Genomic DNA, 16,842 nt, shown 5'->3' with positions numbered 1-16,842 from the left:
CGTGAATGGCACATGTGTAAATATTGTTTTTTGAGTTTGTTTTTTTTTTTTTACAAAGAAATCATTGATGAAAGCGCCGCTTCCTTTTTATTCTCGCTCTCCAAAGTCCCTTTTTATTTCCCTCTGCTCACATTTCAGGAAGTAGAACAAGGGGAATCATTCAGGCTGCATCACTAACTGCCAAATGTGCACGAAACAAAATTTGATTTTAAAAAGAAAAAAACAAAAACATGCAAATGACTACAGGAGCTACAGTAGATGCTTAGCTCCTGTAGTTTCAGCAGGTTGTGCACTATAGTGATTCACTGAACGCTGCAAAACATATTTTCCTCAACAAGGCCTTTGAAATTCTTCCTTTTTATGAATGCCAAAATTAAATGTTCACTCTTTTTTTGTGGATATGGCAACTGCATTAAAACAAACAGAAGTTATTGTGCAGAAGATTGCTGTATATACTGGTCTGCTTTTTGGAGCTTAGTTTGAAGTAAATGTCAAGTAGGATTATCGCTACAGAGAATGACAACATGCACTAAAACACAATATCACGATGTCTGGTAAGGAGTGACAACCATATGCTTATCTCATGCAGGGTGATACAAAACCCAATGACGTCGATGACAGCGCATGTCTCTCTCCTCCCTCAGCAGGAGCAGGTTGCGTCAAACAAGCTCCTCCTCCACCATTTGCTGCTGTGCGCTTCCCATCTCCATCGCTGGAGAGCGGACAGGTAACCGCGTTTTATATTCTCTTCTAAAGCAATGATGTGCCGGTTTTACGGAGTTTTTGGAATATGAAATCGATAAATGTGATTCAATAGATTGTCTGTTTGTTGATTGGGCTTTTAGCTCGAGGCTATTAAGGCTGCAGCGGAATGTGAGAGGTGGGCAGCCAGACTTCATTGTGGATAGTTTGCGGCGTGTTTTCAGTATATATACTGAAGTATATATAGTATATATATTTATATAACATAAATCAGGTTATATATAACCTGATGTATGTGTCTCTGTAGATAAGGAGCTCGTCTGTTGTGTCTCTGTTTGGTTTGTACTGCCAGCAGCCTGCATGGAGGCTTTAACAGACGCTATCATGCTGAACCGCCTAAATCAATGTGACTCTGTAGAAACAGCTTTTAAACTCAAATCGATCAGATATGAACATGTGGTTACATAATTGCATTATCGTGTTTGTGTCTATGAACGTGTACATGTGTTTAAGTGTACGTGAGTGTGTTTTTTGAGAGTATTGAAGCCATTCATGCATCAAGGCTGCGTTGTTCAGGTCTTGTTGGGATATATGCAGAGACTCATACGTTGATCAAGGACCACAAATAGGATAGACTTGTGTTTTGTTATGTAGGCAAATTGTACTGTAATGTGGCCCATTGTTCTGTCTTGTTGTGATTTCCTGGTCAAACCAATGAACGTGTGGTGTAGAGCTAAATCAATTGGTGGATTAATCGATCAGTCAACAGACAGAAAGTTAAACTGCAGCTATTCTAAAAATCATTATTGTTTTTCAAGCAAACATGCCAAATATTCTATGTTGCAGCTTCTCAAATGTGATGCCATGCTGCTTTTCTTATTCATTTTGATAAATGTGAAGTGTGAACATGCTGATTTGTTCCCTGTGCCCTTTCAGGACTAATTTTGAGGGTCTTGGCTGCTGTTTTTGGCATAAATATGAATAAGGCATCAATGTTTTAGAAGGTCAGGTCTGCTCGGAAGCTCGACAAATACTCACATGAAACACTGCTCTCCCCCTCTCCTCAGGATGGAGGCCCTTTTAAATGAGTGGCTGTGGCAGGAGGAGTACTGGCTTCCTCCTGGCATCAGCTGGCAGGACATTGAGATGAAGGAAGACGAAGGCCGCTTTCCTCTACCCAGGGATCTCATCTACACCTTGCCACTGGCCTTTACCTTTATAGCCCTCAGATACGTCTTTGAGAGGTGAGACACACCTGCATCCACAACTGGACCATGAAATCACAGTTGAAAGATCGACCTTTTCATTGTCGTCATTACTGTGACATGGACGTCTGTGTGTACTTGACTCGCTGGAGCAGCAAGTTTTCAATATTTATAGTGGATATTTGTGGTGATCTTAAATTTTATTTTGTCCCCAGGTGAAAGCAAATGTTTAAACACATTGTGTGTGTCTTATTTCCTCTTGGCAGTGGTCATGGTGGCTTGCTGGTTTTCTGCCTGCTAAGCTGCCTGTGTAGCTCAGCATAATGTGCTCCTTTACCCTTCATTAGTGCTCCCGGTAGATGGAGGGAACAGACCAGACATGCAGTGAAAAGCAGGAATCATGAGTGGACAGTTTTAGCTGCTGACTGTGTGAAAGCCCTCCCTACCCCCAGAGGGACTGGGCTCTGCCTTTTAAAATGTAGGGCTGCCCCCTCTTAGTCGATCTCGATTTTGGTCGAAGTTACCTATAGATTTCTTCCTTTAGTGTTTTTTCATCCTGAGTTACTTATTTCCAAGAGACTTGTAAATCTTTGGTAAACACAAGATATAAAGTGGTGCTTGTGTGTCTCAGTCATCCTTTAAAGCACTCCGAGTGAGATGAGTCAATATTAGTCTATCGACAAAAAATAATCTGCATCTATTTTACAAGCAAAATTGGCAGAAAATTGATACTTCCAGGTTCTTGAATGTAAGAATTTGCTGCTATTCTTGATCATTACATGTATCATTATCAAGGTCAGTTTAATGTATTGCTGTGCTGTATTATGTGAAGGGACTGCAACTTGAGAAGTTAACAGGGTTGCTGTAAAAGGCAACTTGCCTCTACATTTAACTAGTTTTACTGGTAACAGGAGAAGGGTTGAAAATGACGGAGCCATGTGATGGGTGAACAGGAGGCTTGTGTTTGAATGCTTTCCCTTATCACCTACTGGATTACCTGTCCTATTTGATAAACAACGTGAGCTTGCTTGGCGTGAGCTGTGTGAGATCAGTACCATTGTTTGGCTTATAGCCTCATTTGTACCTTCATCAGGTATTCATTAGCAGAGTAGTAACATTAGATGTATTAGTAGCACAAGAGGGTTCAGTGAATTGTAGCATATGCTAAATACCAGCATGCACCAGTGTGTGTTAGTGCTGGGCATGTGTGAAGCCTGTGGTCCAACTGTTTGTTGATTGTTGTGGTGGACAGTGAAGTATGAAGGTGTTGCTTAAGTTTTAGGAGCTATCAGTCAGCTTGAAGGTGAAAAGGTGTGTCTTCATTTGATCATCCCGGGTCGCAGCTGTTTCCTCTGTTGAGGTAGGGTCTGTGTGTGTCTGAGGTTCCTGTAACCAGAGACAATGTTTGTCTCTGTGTGAAGCTGGCCTGACCTTCTCATTATCTCTGATCTCTCCCTCCCTGCCCACTTTAGGATGATTATATCAGAGATAGAGTTACATGTGATTATGCATGTGCACACAAACACACCCCTGTACTTCTACACTGTACACTCATTGACATAATGCATAGCCTAACCTTGCCCTAACCTTAACCATCACAACTAAATGCCTAACCCCAACCCTTACCCTAACCATAACCGAACCTTAATTCTATCCTGAACCTTAAAACCAAGTCTGACCCCTCAAACAGGCCTTTGAAGATGTAAGACTGGGCCAAATTGTCCTCAGTGCTCAAAAATGTCCTCTCTCTGAAGGTAGAAAACTCAAATCGGTTCTCAAAAAGATAGATGTACAAGTACACAAACACTGAGAGATAGAACAATGTGAGTGCATTAGCCTCTCCAGAGTTAATACACTCACACTGTCCTCTCTCTGTCTTTATCTTTTTGTACATACACATGCGGATCAAGTGTCGCTTGATGCCTTATCTTACAAAGGCTGTGTGGTTAAACATAACAATACGCCCATGGGAGCAGTCCTACAGGCTATCAGGAGCACCATAAGGAGCAATCTTGTTGCTATTACTCTGTACTGCACTGTGGTCAGATTACATTGGACAGCTGTTGATGTAATCCACAATAATCTCTCAAGAATTATAATCCAGCCTGTTGTACTATCAAGACTGAAGTTATGAAAAGAAAAATGTTTTCTTTTCTCTCCTGTTCTCTGTCCTCTCAGGCTCATCGCTGTCCCATTAAGCAAACATTTAGGTGTGAAGGACCGGATTCGGATTCGAGCTGCTTCTGTCCCAAAGCTGGAGACCTTCTACAAACAGAAAAGTCGGCAACCATCCCAAGTTCGTATTACCGTTCTGTCTTCTCTTTGTTGCACGCTTAGTATTGTTGTCTTCAGCCTTTAATACAACGTAGTAGAGTGCTACATAATATGCGGAAATGGAAATAAATGGAAAGACGTGTGTAGTTTAGTTTTTTGTCCAAACTAGAAGTCATTAAAGTAAATTAAGTTTCTTCTAGCAAAGGACAATTTCAACAGAACCACAACCCTGTGTATCAGGATACAGAACGAGGGAGCAGAGAACAGTCTTGTTCAATCAAATGGTTTGATTAAGCACATTTATCAGATCTCCATTTTGACAGCTCAAAGCTTTTGAAATCGGCATTTTCCTATAATGAAGTAGTAACACAACTGTCAGGGAGATCTGAAATGAGCTCTGGCTTTGACTGATAATGTCTCATATGTGACATATTGCATCTCAGAGAGTGAGACAGCAGCCTTTTAAGTCCAACCCTGTATGCATGCACCCATACTGTATGTGTAAATACTGTATGTATTTGTGTTTTTCTGTATTCAGATTGAGGTTGTGAGTTTGGGGAAGCAGTGTGGAATCTCTCAGAGAAATATCCAGACCTGGTTTAGACACAGAAGGAACCAGGACCGACCCAGCAACACCAAAAAGTTCTGCGAAGCCTCGTGAGTTTTTATCTTCCTAAATACATATACGTTTACATATTGTTACTGAGGTATGACGTCTACCTTTAAGGGAAAAAACAGCAATGTTAAGCCTGAGCCTTCTATGTTTTTAACACAATTTGTTTTCGAAATGGGAATTCCATCAGTAAAATTCATCGTGTTGAAATTAAACCTTTCATATTTGTGTGAATACATTCCTGCTTCTCAACATGCCTCTTTGACATTTCTTAAATTTCTTCCCGATTGAGCTAATTCACCAATTTAATTTATTCCGCAGCCTCTAACAAATTATCGTGTTTATTTGTATCTGTGCAGCTGGCGTTTTGTCTTTTACCTCATATCCTTCACTGCGGGGCTCGGCTCTTTAATTAATGTGAGTCTGTTAGTGGCTTTTATTTATTTTTAAAAGATTTTAAACACATTACAGGTATTTATACAATGTGTGGGAATGAAACTGTATTGGATTCGTCATCGGATATGAGCAATAATACAAGTGAGCAGTAATGTATACAAATTTCACAATATCATATGTTTTCATACTCACACACTGTATAACTGTATTTACTTCCATGGCTCAGCATGTGAGGACTCCTCTGATGATTCTTTGTTCTTATAGACTCCGTGGTTCTGGGATCATAGAGAGTGTTGGAGGGGTTATCCCAAACAGGTGAGCAAGAAACAGCTTGATTTAAAATTCAAGTTTGGTTGTTGTCGGTATAAACTGTCAAATATTGTCAGGCAGGATTTCAAGAGACAGTGTAAATCAGGTACCTTGCTTTTCTTTTCTTTCATTCAATAAAAGCCAGTAAGAACTTAAAATTATTTTAAAGAATTGATATCTTGGTGTCTTTTGATTTAGATACAACAGAATAGGGTTGGATCAACAGTTTTGATAATGTGTTAAGTGGTTGTTAATTGCAAAAATGCCAAATAGTCGCTTGTTCTAGCTTATCAAATGTGATGTTTTGCTCCTTTTCTTAACTGTATGTGGTTGTAAATTGAATATCTTTGGCTTTGGACTGTTGGTCGGACTAAACTTACATATTGAAAACGTCACTTCAGACTCCTCTAACTTGCAAGGGGTATTTCTTTTACTATTTCCTGACGATTTATAGGCTAAATAATCAATTTGAAAAGGAAATGACAGATGTATCACTGGATGTCTATATACAGCCCTACAAAAAATCAACCAAGTACAACTGGGCTGAACACTAACACTTTTTAAAGAAAAGTGATTAGGAAAAACAACAGCTGGGAGGGAGCCAACAAAATAAAGTCTTTTGTCCATGTAAAAGGATTTAGTCCAGGAAGACTTTACATTACAGTTTTGTCAGTACACTCCACCCACTTAATGTTTTACCCTGCGTTTGTTAAGCTAGTATCTCTGCTGTGTTGATGACAGTTAGGTATGCCTGCAGGTCGGCATTCCTCCACAGAAGCCAGCCTTTCCTTGTGGGGTCATGACCGCGAACAGAAAACACTAGAAAGAAATGCAAAGCCCCATCTCTCTGTATGCAGTCTGACTGATAACAGCTCCTGCAGGCAACACGGCCGCTGACCTTTTTCTTTTTCCTGAGGTCTTGTGGCCTTTGACAGAAAGAAATGATGTGTATTTAAGGGTTAAAGGCCTCTGTCAACTTCCTGCCATTGTGTTGCTGCAAACTTTGAATGTTGAGTGTTCTGCAAGAGGTGTTTTGAAAGTGAGGGAGAATCATATGACCATTAAGAGCTTTGGAAACACAAGCTTGACATCACCATTCCCCCAAAACCTTCAGATCTTTCCCAGCACACATATCCTGGAGGCTCCAAAGTCACTCTGAAATATCAGTTCATTCTGCTCTTGTAGCTTTTTAAACAACTAAAATATGTATTTTTACAGAAACTGGCAAGAGTTTCACAGAATGTTTTTGGATTGTTTTGCTTTGCCTGTAAATGCTTCTGTTGCATCCATATACCACTGAATGTACATTATGACTTATTGTTTCTCTCTTTCTCTCATTCTGTAGCCCGTGTCTGAGGCTCATTACTGGTATTACATCTTGGAAATGGGCTTCTATTTGTCGCTGCTTCTGAGCGTCTCTGTGGACGTCAAGCGAAAAGTGAGTGTGAGCTTGATTTTCAAGGATTTAAACTTCAAACATCAGAGCAACACCCTGCTGGTTTTTACATGGTTTCCTCTGCATTTCCTCTCATTTTGTGCCTGAGTTTTTTTACTTCTAATCAAATGGTCAACACCAAAAAGCTAAACGTCATCACTCAAACACTTTGCACAGTATAATCCGAATGTTGCACGATTATACTTAATACGGATTAATCACTGGATTATCTCCGATAACATCATAACTTTGTGTACTTTGCGTTTGCTCTCATTTTAGAGTGTTACAGCATTTTAAATCTTAATAGTACACACTGTAAAATCCAATGACGTAAAATAAATGTATTTAGCCAGGACCCATGTGAAGGAACACTAACTTTTAAATTATGCTCAGTTGGACTTTACTATATTGCTAAAATGCTAGAAATTAGATTAAATAATGAATGTAATTCATTTGTCATGTTTCTGTGTCTTAAGGAAACCATCTGAGATGCTTACTGCTGCTGCTGCTGCTGCTGCAGCTTTCTTAGGAAATGTCTTTATTTCAGTGAGAAAAAGACTATGGTGGTTTTGTGTGATTCAGGCTCCAAGCTGCTGATCAAAGATATTTGAGCTTGAAACACAACAACAAATCACTCCAGACAACATGTACATCTGCCTTTCCAATAATTGGACACAACTCATGACCAACTCAAGGCCGCAGACCAAAGACTTGGTAATGACGCTATACATCTTCTTCATACTGTGTGGTCTGTGTGTGCCTTCCAGGACTTCAAGGAGCAGGTAATTCATCACATCGCCACCATGTTCCTCATTGGTTTCTCCTACTGTGCCAACTATGTGAGGGTTGGCACTCTGGTGATGCTGGTGCACGACTCCTCTGACTTCCTTCTCGAGGTAAACCACCACACAGTCTCTGTGAATTGATTGTGTACTTAAAGTTGGAGAAAAGGGAAGGAGGAAATATATATATACAAGTAAAGAAAATGCATCATTAAAATGTATTTCAACTCACAGGCAAGGTGTTGAAATGGCAAAAACATTGCACAAAGGTCAGAGGGAACTTGACTTGAATACAGCCATTGTGTGTTTATTGCGGAGGTTTTACTTTCCTTACACCTAACACATAATAAACCTACGCCTGGTATGAACTGAACTGCAAAGAGAAAAACATTGTAGTATGGTAAAAATACAAATACCCTTTGTTTGTTTGTTTCCTGCAAGTCCCTCAGCGAAAAATCCCTGGTTTTATGAGATTGATTTTCCTGGGTGTAACCTTTCACTGATAGCATCTGAAAATAACGATTGTTACTTTCATCTCAGAGCTGAGGAAATATGTGGAGCTAGTAATGTGACCTCAGTTAAGGGAACTGGTTATGTATATTAGAAATTAAGTTATATTGTGAACTTCACTGTCTGAATTCATTCCTCTCTGTCCGGCCACTCATGTGATAATATGTATATTTTAATGTAAAATGTGATATTTTCTGTGTCACAAAAAAAACAAATTGATGAAATGAGGTCAGGTAGTTAAGTGGTTGGGGAGACTATCATCATATCATACAAAGGCTTTAAGTCTAACGCACTGAACCTCTTTTTGGCTGCTTACTGTAAGTCACTCTAGAAACAATAACAGAGAAAAGCCTGGGATTGTATGCAGAGATTAATCATAAATGTAAGATAGTTTGGTTTGGATAACTAACAGGCACCTTTTCTTCTGAAAGTCTGCCAAGATGTTACACTATGCTGGCTGGACGAGGACATGCGACTCGCTGTTTGTCATCTTCTCTCTGGTGTTCCTGGTGACGAGGCTGGTGGTGTTTCCTGGCAGGTAAAAATGTCATGGTGGAATAGAAAACTTAATTTATGTCTTTTTTCTGATTTTTGCCCGTTTTTTCTCAGTTTCTCCCAGATGTTGAAATTCCCTTGCAACAAACACATGGCATCGCACTTAGCCTCAAACTTGGGAGTCAACAAGTGTTTTTGCAGTGGTCATATGGTTTGCAACTCCGTGTCCTAGCAATAGGTCAACTTTCACACAGATTTTTATATTACATCAACACTGGTTTCCTAACCTGAGAGCAGAAGGTTTACAGTTCCAAACAAAGAGTTGAGAAATAGTATTTGAGTGGTCCAAATGCTCTTAACCTTTGAAGAGTTGGTTCTGGACCAACACTAAAACTGTGTCTTACTGTTTGTTTTCCAGAGTGGTCCACACAACCTTGGTGGTGTCTCTAGAATTCTTCCAGCCCTTCTTTGGTTATTATTTCTTCAATGCCCTTCTGTTAGTGCTGCAAGCACTGCACATCTTCTGGGCTTATCTCATCCTGCGTATGGTTTACAAGTTTGTGTTCCTGGGCAAGGTGAGAAGATTGCAAATGAAAAGGGAACGGGGAATGAGTCGCTTTGGCACCAGGATTTGTATATTTAAATGTATGTTTTTCGTCATAGGTGGAGCGGGATGAACGTAGCGATGAGGAGAGTGAGGTTGACGATGAAGAAGAGGAGCCTGAGGGAGAAGGGGACGAGTGCAGCTGGGAGCAAAGAAAGGGCACAATCAACTCCAAACTGGCATCGCTGGCTAACAACTGTGTCCTGAACAACCTGACCAACCAGAGGAATATTAACAGCAGACTGCCCAAAGCTAGATAGTGGAGCAGCCTCCTTCCTCATTGACTGATCCTTGCCAGAAAATATAAATATTTGCCCTTCTGCCTGTTGAAGAATAACTAACTAATTTCCAACATATGATGCGTACACATGGCTTGTGTACATCCAACATGGTTCATTGACGATTTCCGAACAGGATATGCCTGCATCCTGCTTATTTAAAAAAACAAAAACACAGAGGGCAAAGAAGCACAGATGATTGTAAATCTGCTCACCCAGTGTGAGGTAAGGAGGAAATGCCATTACTGTCACCCATACCACTGCATACTGTAATGATATATTTGGCAAAACGAGACAAATCATTTTGTTTTTGCAGGTTTTGTATTTATGCTGTTTCTTTTTATTGTATTAATAACTTGTTTGTAAATACATAAGGATCCAAGTGCCTGGACCTTAGTATAATGCATTTATCTTTTCTTTGGTCAACAAGGAATACCCCATATTTTCCCCAAAATCAAACTGTTCTTATCTAATACATGGTATGATGATGTTTTAATGAGAGCAACCTAAAACTAGAATATAATAGTAATTCACTCCCACAGCTTTGTAGCCACATACACAGTATGGCTGATTGTACATAGACTATCAAGAATATTGATTGTAGTAAATCTGTTGATAAACCACTTTATATATCTATTTTTTATGAACCATTTATTTAACAGGTACTTTTTATGTTGTTGTAATCTGTGGCAGAATCTAAAAGGCTACTGCAGAAGTCCCTGAGGGGTGATAAAGCTATATTTTTCTGTGATAGGATTTGATTTTGTCAGTAAGGTTTAAACTCCCTTCTTAAAAGATATGGTATGGCGCCTCCTGGTGTACAAAGAAGAACATGTCCTGTAGAGAAGGCACTCCCCATGTCTGCTAAAACGATGCCCTTCAGAGAAATATGGATTTAAACTGTGTGTGTGTGTGTGTGTGTGTGTGTGTGTGTGTGTGTGTGTGTGTGTGTGTGTGTGTGTGTGTGTTTCTTGTTCTACTTTAAATATCATTGTGACAGGAAGCATGATTTCTCAACAAGGTTTTTGTTAAAGTTTGCTCCACTGGACTTTAGTTTTGTGCCTTGGCTGCTGTTGTTACATTATTCTGTGACAAACACTTGTGGCTCACTTGTGACTGGTTTTAATCTTTTGCTTGAAATGTTGGTGAGGCTGGTGGTGAATAGGTAAGCCATGAAAGGTATGCTCACACAGATGAGTATTAGTGAAATGTGATATGTTTATTAGAGGAGTTGTTTACTAAGGTCCAATGCTTTATGGCTTACATGAAATGTAAACATTTTAAGGGCCAGTGTGTACCATTTAGGGGATTTATTGGGAGAAAATGCCACCAAAATCCAAAAGAGGTCATTTGGATTGAACATGTATTTAAACACAGTGAAAGACTTGGCTCAGTGTCTTTAAACTGTCTCCAGACTCCAGGTTTCATAATCAACAGAGATAGTGTGCAGAGAGTATCATAATCCACAGTGCATACACAAGAGTTCATTCACTACCAATAACAGTTGTTACTTTTCCACAGGTTAGTTTTAGGATTAGTGGGTATCGAGTAGAAACTGGATCGTGTCCGCCTCTGAATGGCTGCAGCCCACAACACTAGTGGGATTTAATGGAGTGCGTTAAAAGGGCTGATCCACTGAATAACACACTCATGACCCCCACCAAAATATTGGTTGTTGTTTTTCTAATAGATATAAAACCAGTAGTAATGTCACCTTTCCATGAAAGTAACACTAGACTGTTCTCTTATGAGTGCCCGTGGATGCATTGCTGATAGGTCGGATATGTTGGAAAGTTTTAATAAATGACTTCTATTAAATAAATTAGCACTGCTGTCTTATTTTAAGTGGAAGACTTAAATAATATTGAGTATGTGTTCATTCAATCAATTTCTTTATAGTTTTTTAATGAAATAGCTTTTTATTTATTTCACATGAGTCTGATTCACCGGATAGTGACTGTGATTAAGCCTGCCATTGGCCGCTTATTTGAGATGGCATTCTCCCCCTGCAGCTATCACTTTTGCAATGGCACCCTATACCAGAATAATAATGTGTGGCACCAGACCTTTCTTTAGCGCTGACACAGCGTTGTGAAGCTAGGTCTGGCTACGCAAGACTAATTTCACCCAAATCATGATATCTTACATAAAAAATCTATTTGGGAAGTTCTCTGAATGACATGTCTAATATACACAACCGCAATTTATGTTATTAGACTATAGATATTAGAATAGACTAGAGTAGATTGCCTTTTCATCAGTAACATCATGTGACCATTCTCATGGTGACACACCCTCTAAGGGGCACAGGGCAGGGTATGGCATCATCCACCTCGATGCAAGTGTCAATGTAAGGGTCCATAAGCACCATGTTTGGGAATGCTTTGTTACTCTTCCTCTCGCTGACCAGGTATATCTGTCCGCTGACTGTTGTGCAGCCACAGAAGAACTTCCTGTCCAGACTTTCCTCCTCCAGCACAGTCCACTCGTCTGTCTCTACGTCAAAGCGCATGGCTTGGCCTCCGAACAGGTAGAGGGCACCGTTGAGCTCTGAGGCAACCAGGTCATATCTGGGGTTACAAGAAGGTTTCATTTTCACATAATTACCAGGCCAACCAAGGTTCAAAGGAGAAGCTATATCGAAAACAACAATATTCTAATTGAGAAATATCAGTTTGTGTCAGATTCTGTCAGAAAGCAAAGCTGAAGAGAGTGCGCTATTGAAAATTCACTCACCGTGGAAATGGAGAATAGGAGACCACATCCCACTGATCGTTCTTCACCATGTACCTCTGAATTCCACCGTATACCTCCCCGTTTTCATCCAGGCCACACGCCACATAGATACACGACCCCAGAGCAGCAGTGGCTGCCCTCTCCACAGCCCTAACCATGGGGCTGACCTCCTCCCAACCCTCGTCTGACCCCAGCATGAGCCTTTCTACGTCAGCCATAAGCCCTTCATCCATGCTACCTCCTAGGACATACAGTGAGGAGTCCAGCCCTATGGAGCAGTGGCTGTGCCTGGACTTCTGCAGGGCTGGCCCATCCAGCCAGCGCTGGTTCCCACATTCGTATATCCTGACCCAGTCTGCACAGAACCACAGAACGTCCCGGAAGTAGCCGCCAGTCACGACCACATTGTCACCTACATAATGAGAGAATGAGAAAATAAAGAAAATGTAATAAAAGCATTCCAATGTCCAATATACATATGTTATGTTAATTGTAATTGAATGTAACAACAAAGACAGATGATTGAGATGCATCATCATGTACACACATCACATGAGGAATAAATTCATTTCTACCCTCATCTTCATCACTATCATTCACATCCAACATTACCTACTGCAGCTACCGAGTACTGTGTGAGGTTCTTCCTCTGCAGAGGGGGACAGCTCTGCCATCTACCACTGAGTGGGTGAAATTGGTAAAGTGACTGCTTTTCATGGTCGTGAGGTCCACCCAGGACAAACAGGGTCTCTCTGGCCCTGGGCCTCATCATTGACCTGCCCATTGACCAAGATTCCGGGAAATGTTCATTCAGCGTGCAGATGAGCTTGGCTCTGGGGTCAGAGCTTTTCATTTTGGTCAAAAGTTCAGTGATACATGGTAAAGAGAGCGACTCAGGCCTCACCAGCTGAATGAGCTCCAGAAAATGTTCCTCTCGTTTTGAATCAAATGACACCCAGCGTAGGGTGGCCTCCACGGCCAGATCATCTTTATGGATCGCAAGGTCATCACAGGCAAGAAGGTCTGCAACAGTCTCCTTAGACAGAGATAGGAAGTCCTCTTCAGCAACAACAGCAGAGAAGTGTGTGAGCACCACCTGTCGTGCTGCAGTGTACAGCTGAGTGCAGCCCCGCTGCCAGGCGAAGGCCATCATTCCCAGACAGTTACTGAGGTGCAGCTCCCGCTCCAGAAACTTGCAGCACAGAAGCCTGGCTTGCTCCAGTTGTAAAAAGTCTGCGGTCTCAAGAATCCCCAGAATGTTTTCTCTGTCCAGAACTAGGTTGGATGTCTTGCTGTATTCCATTAAAACCCTGAAATGCTGCAGACTCACACCTTTGATTTCAATTTTCCTTTTGTTGCTCTCTAGGCCACAGCCAAAAAACAGAGCCCTGAAGTAAGGACTCTGGAGGGCCAGTTGTTGACGGTTGACATAAAAACTCTCTCCTTCTACTCGTAGAATAGCATCAGGAATAACATCACGTGCAGAGTTAGAGTCTGTCACATGCAAAGCAGATTCGTCCTCTTCAAGTTTGTTTATCTGTTCAGAGAGAACTGTGAATTTAAAGCTCTGAGGTTTCAGCTCAGTGTCGGCTAAGCAGGCCATTTCACAGACACACCAACTGTCTTCTGCACAGTGCCTCCTCCTCGTTCTAGTTTACAACACACCAACTGGTGGTATTAATAGACTTTCCCCCTGACTGACTGCTGGCTAAAACAACAAGGAAAGGGAGGTCAGCATGAGAAACAGGTGCTAATTATAACACTGGGACTTATAATCAAACACGAATTGTTTGATTATTAAACTGTGATACTTGTATCCTATTAATAAACTAATAATAGAGTCAGCAAACTACAACAAACTAATGACGTCAGCTACAGGCGCTCAACGATTTGATTGGTGGAATACTTCTGAGGTCACAGTTTCACTTCCGTGTCACACAGCGAACATGGCGGTGAGTTCATATGGTTTTTAGCTTTCATTCAAACATATTTTTACTTTTGCACCCATACACATTCGATGCAAAGGTAAAAAGGTGGTTTCCTTTAGCCAGTTGTTGTTTATTCTGAACACGACGTCCGACATAATACTCGAAACTAACGTGGCGTTTTTCTTACGTCCGCTATCTTGGCTAGCCAAGCAAAGCTAACCTCAGGCTGAGTCCGTGTTTGTTTGCGGCTAGCTTTCATCTGACTTAAAAGTAAATGTTCCTTTGTTCTGTGCAGGATAAAGAAAAGAAGAAGAAGGAGAGCATCTTCGACTTGTCAAAGTACATCGACAAGCCCATTCGTGTGAAGTTTCAAGGAGGACGAGAGGGTAAGATTAGTTCTGAAGTTAATAAGCTAACGGTAATGCTAACGCATTTAGCCGTTGGAAATTGTACATATTTGTGATTCCCTGGTTAATGCAAGCTTTACTCTGTGTCGTTCCTTCTCAGCCAGCGGTGTCCTGAAGGGTTTTGATCCCCTGTTGAACCTGGTGTTGGACGGCACAATCGAGTACATGCGTGGTAAGTAAAAAAAACAAAATAAACTGCCAACATGGCACTGTGGAACTTGTTCTTCTCCAATGGGTAATTTACACTGCCACATCCATGAAACTGTATGGAGAGATGTCGAGGACTGGGAGAAAACAAAGGTTCCTGCACAGTTTTAGACTTTACCATCATATATATTCTGGGGTTTTGCCAAAATTAACTGATACATTTTTGTTTCCCTTAACCATAAAACAACTGAAACTAATCATTTCTGCAATACCTCATCATAGCCTGTTATTCCATTAGGCCCTGCCGGAAATACTATTTGAAAAGGGAAACAGACTTGGACACCAGACCAAAACTATGGCAGGAACACCAACTGTGACATGTAAACTGAGGACTAGAAGTATGGATTATAGGGAGATGGCCAGCAATATGCTATTGTTGTGTTTATTCTGCCAAACCAAAGGTTATATGATGGTGGCGCTTTTCCCTATAGAGCAAAATGTCACTCCAAAGTTTTATTTCATAATGCTATCTATTAATTCTGGGCAGATGAAGCTTTTTCGTTATATTTTCATTTGTGCGGTAAAAGGACAGTAAAATTAGATCTTTAGTTACGTGACAATATGTTATTGTTTGCCCAATAAGTCGACGTTTTGTCACCAGATTCATCTTGAAATGTGCACTCTTAACCATTCTTTCATAATAAAAGAATGGAAATGATACAGAGAGATTTGCATAGAGGCCCCGGTTGAAAACATGGGGCTCTTCTCAGTGCTAGAATTTGTGCTTCCTCATCTCCTCATTCCTCCGGCTTGGACACACAGTTGTATCTGTATATGAAGTGATTGCTCCGTAGTGTTACTAGTGGTGAAAAACTCTACAGGGTACCTTTTTATAAAAAAAAATTAAAAAAGGGTCATTTAAATTGGTCTTTATGTCTGTGACATGTGAACTTGGATTCTTGTGTGTCGTTAACCTTAATCCATCCATGTCTATCCAGATCCAGATGACCAGCTGAAGCTGACAGAAGACACCAGGCAGCTGGGGCTGGTGGTCTGCAGAGGAACCTCCGTCGTGCTAATCTGTCCCCAGGACGGCATGGAGGCTATACCAAACCCGTTCGTACAGCAACAGGACGGCTAATAGACAGTCTGTCACTCGCTTCATTCAGAGCAAATTTCTGTTAAATATCTTACGTTTTACAGCAGAGGGGCACTTGAAAGCACTTCAGCTTTGTTTCTGTCTGTGGTGTGCAAGTTTGCAAAGATTTGAGTTGTATAGAGCCCACAAGTTTGGGAAGAGTTAACCGTACCATTTTCTTTTTATCCACAATAAGAAACTTTTTACTATTCTTTGTTGTTTTTGATAAGAAAATAAAATGAAAATGTATGTTGAGTGTTGGGTACAGTTTTTCCTACCTTGTTCTTGTACGTAATCGATGGAGAACTGCAGATGGTATAATTTCATTCATTGATTTTTTTCTTTTTTTCTGAAAGTCAATGCAATTTAATGAACATCAAGCTGCTATTTTCTTTCACTCCACCATTCGCTACTTTTTAGCAGAGTTACTGTCACTTGTGTTCTTTCTGCAGCTCGGTGTCATTGTTGCCTAATTTGTCCAGAAAAAAATAATTTCCTGGTTAAATAAAGGCTAAATTATATTAAAAAAAATAATAGTTGGCTACAGATAATTTTCACATGCAGTCCTTTTAATAATCACTCAAACTAATAGATTGTTATATCTTTTATAAAACTGGCCAACTATTTTTATAATGACTTATAAAACATTTAGCTCCATTGTCTTTTTCCTTTGCAGTAACAGAAGTATTTGATTATCTTTGAAAGTATTTAAAGGAATTAAGGGAGTGTGTGTGTGGTTTGTGAAGATAAGCCACTCAACCCTGTCTGCACACAAACAAAGGGCCATTTGTGGTAATAATGGCTTACGCAGGTGACTGTTAAGCAGGGTGGGGGAACAATGTAAGTACATGATTTGCCTTTAAAAATGATTAGGCAATGTATT

At 40.5% G+C, this 16,842-nt stretch overlaps 3 protein-coding genes across 3 annotated transcripts; 2 read left to right on the top strand and 1 right to left on the bottom strand.

Moving 5' to 3' along the window:
• Nucleotides 1-679: 679 nt before the first annotated feature.
• cers4a (ceramide synthase 4a) lies at nucleotides 680-11,421 on the top strand. The gene is made up of 11 exons (XM_068707369.1): nucleotides 680-727; nucleotides 1,770-1,946; nucleotides 4,086-4,203; nucleotides 4,720-4,838; nucleotides 5,154-5,211; nucleotides 5,455-5,505; nucleotides 6,845-6,937; nucleotides 7,702-7,830; nucleotides 8,658-8,764; nucleotides 9,140-9,296; nucleotides 9,385-11,421. The coding sequence occupies exons 2-11, from the start codon at nucleotides 1,771-1,773 to the stop codon at nucleotides 9,583-9,585; spliced, it is 1,209 nt and encodes a 402-aa protein (XP_068563470.1). The 5' UTR covers nucleotides 680-727; nucleotide 1,770; the 3' UTR covers nucleotides 9,586-11,421.
• Nucleotides 11,422-11,869: 448 nt separating this feature from the next.
• LOC137870112 (kelch-like protein 23) lies at nucleotides 11,870-13,942 on the bottom strand. The gene is made up of 3 exons (XM_068707119.1): nucleotides 12,952-13,942; nucleotides 12,340-12,751; nucleotides 11,870-12,173 (listed from the first exon to the last, which is right to left on the bottom strand). The coding sequence occupies exons 1-3, from the start codon at nucleotides 13,940-13,942 to the stop codon at nucleotides 11,870-11,872; spliced, it is 1,707 nt and encodes a 568-aa protein (XP_068563220.1).
• Nucleotides 13,943-14,233: 291 nt separating this feature from the next.
• lsm7 (LSM7 homolog, U6 small nuclear RNA and mRNA degradation associated) lies at nucleotides 14,234-16,214 on the top strand. The gene is made up of 4 exons (XM_068707118.1): nucleotides 14,234-14,291; nucleotides 14,563-14,653; nucleotides 14,775-14,846; nucleotides 15,820-16,214. Exons 1-4 carry the CDS (start codon nucleotides 14,286-14,288, stop codon nucleotides 15,960-15,962), a joined length of 312 nt encoding a protein of 103 aa, XP_068563219.1. The 5' UTR covers nucleotides 14,234-14,285; the 3' UTR covers nucleotides 15,963-16,214.
• The last annotated feature ends 628 nt before the right edge of the window (nucleotides 16,215-16,842 follow it).

Source organism: Cebidichthys violaceus, unplaced genomic scaffold (assembly GCF_023349555.1).
Source record: "Cebidichthys violaceus isolate CVI_PGR_0920_01 unplaced genomic scaffold, fCebVio1.0.p SCAF_13, whole genome shotgun sequence".
Lineage (NCBI taxonomy): Eukaryota > Metazoa > Chordata > Actinopteri > Perciformes > Stichaeidae > Cebidichthys > Cebidichthys violaceus.
Note: the sequence above shows the minus strand (reverse complement) of the source record. Positions and strands in the feature narration are given on the sequence as shown.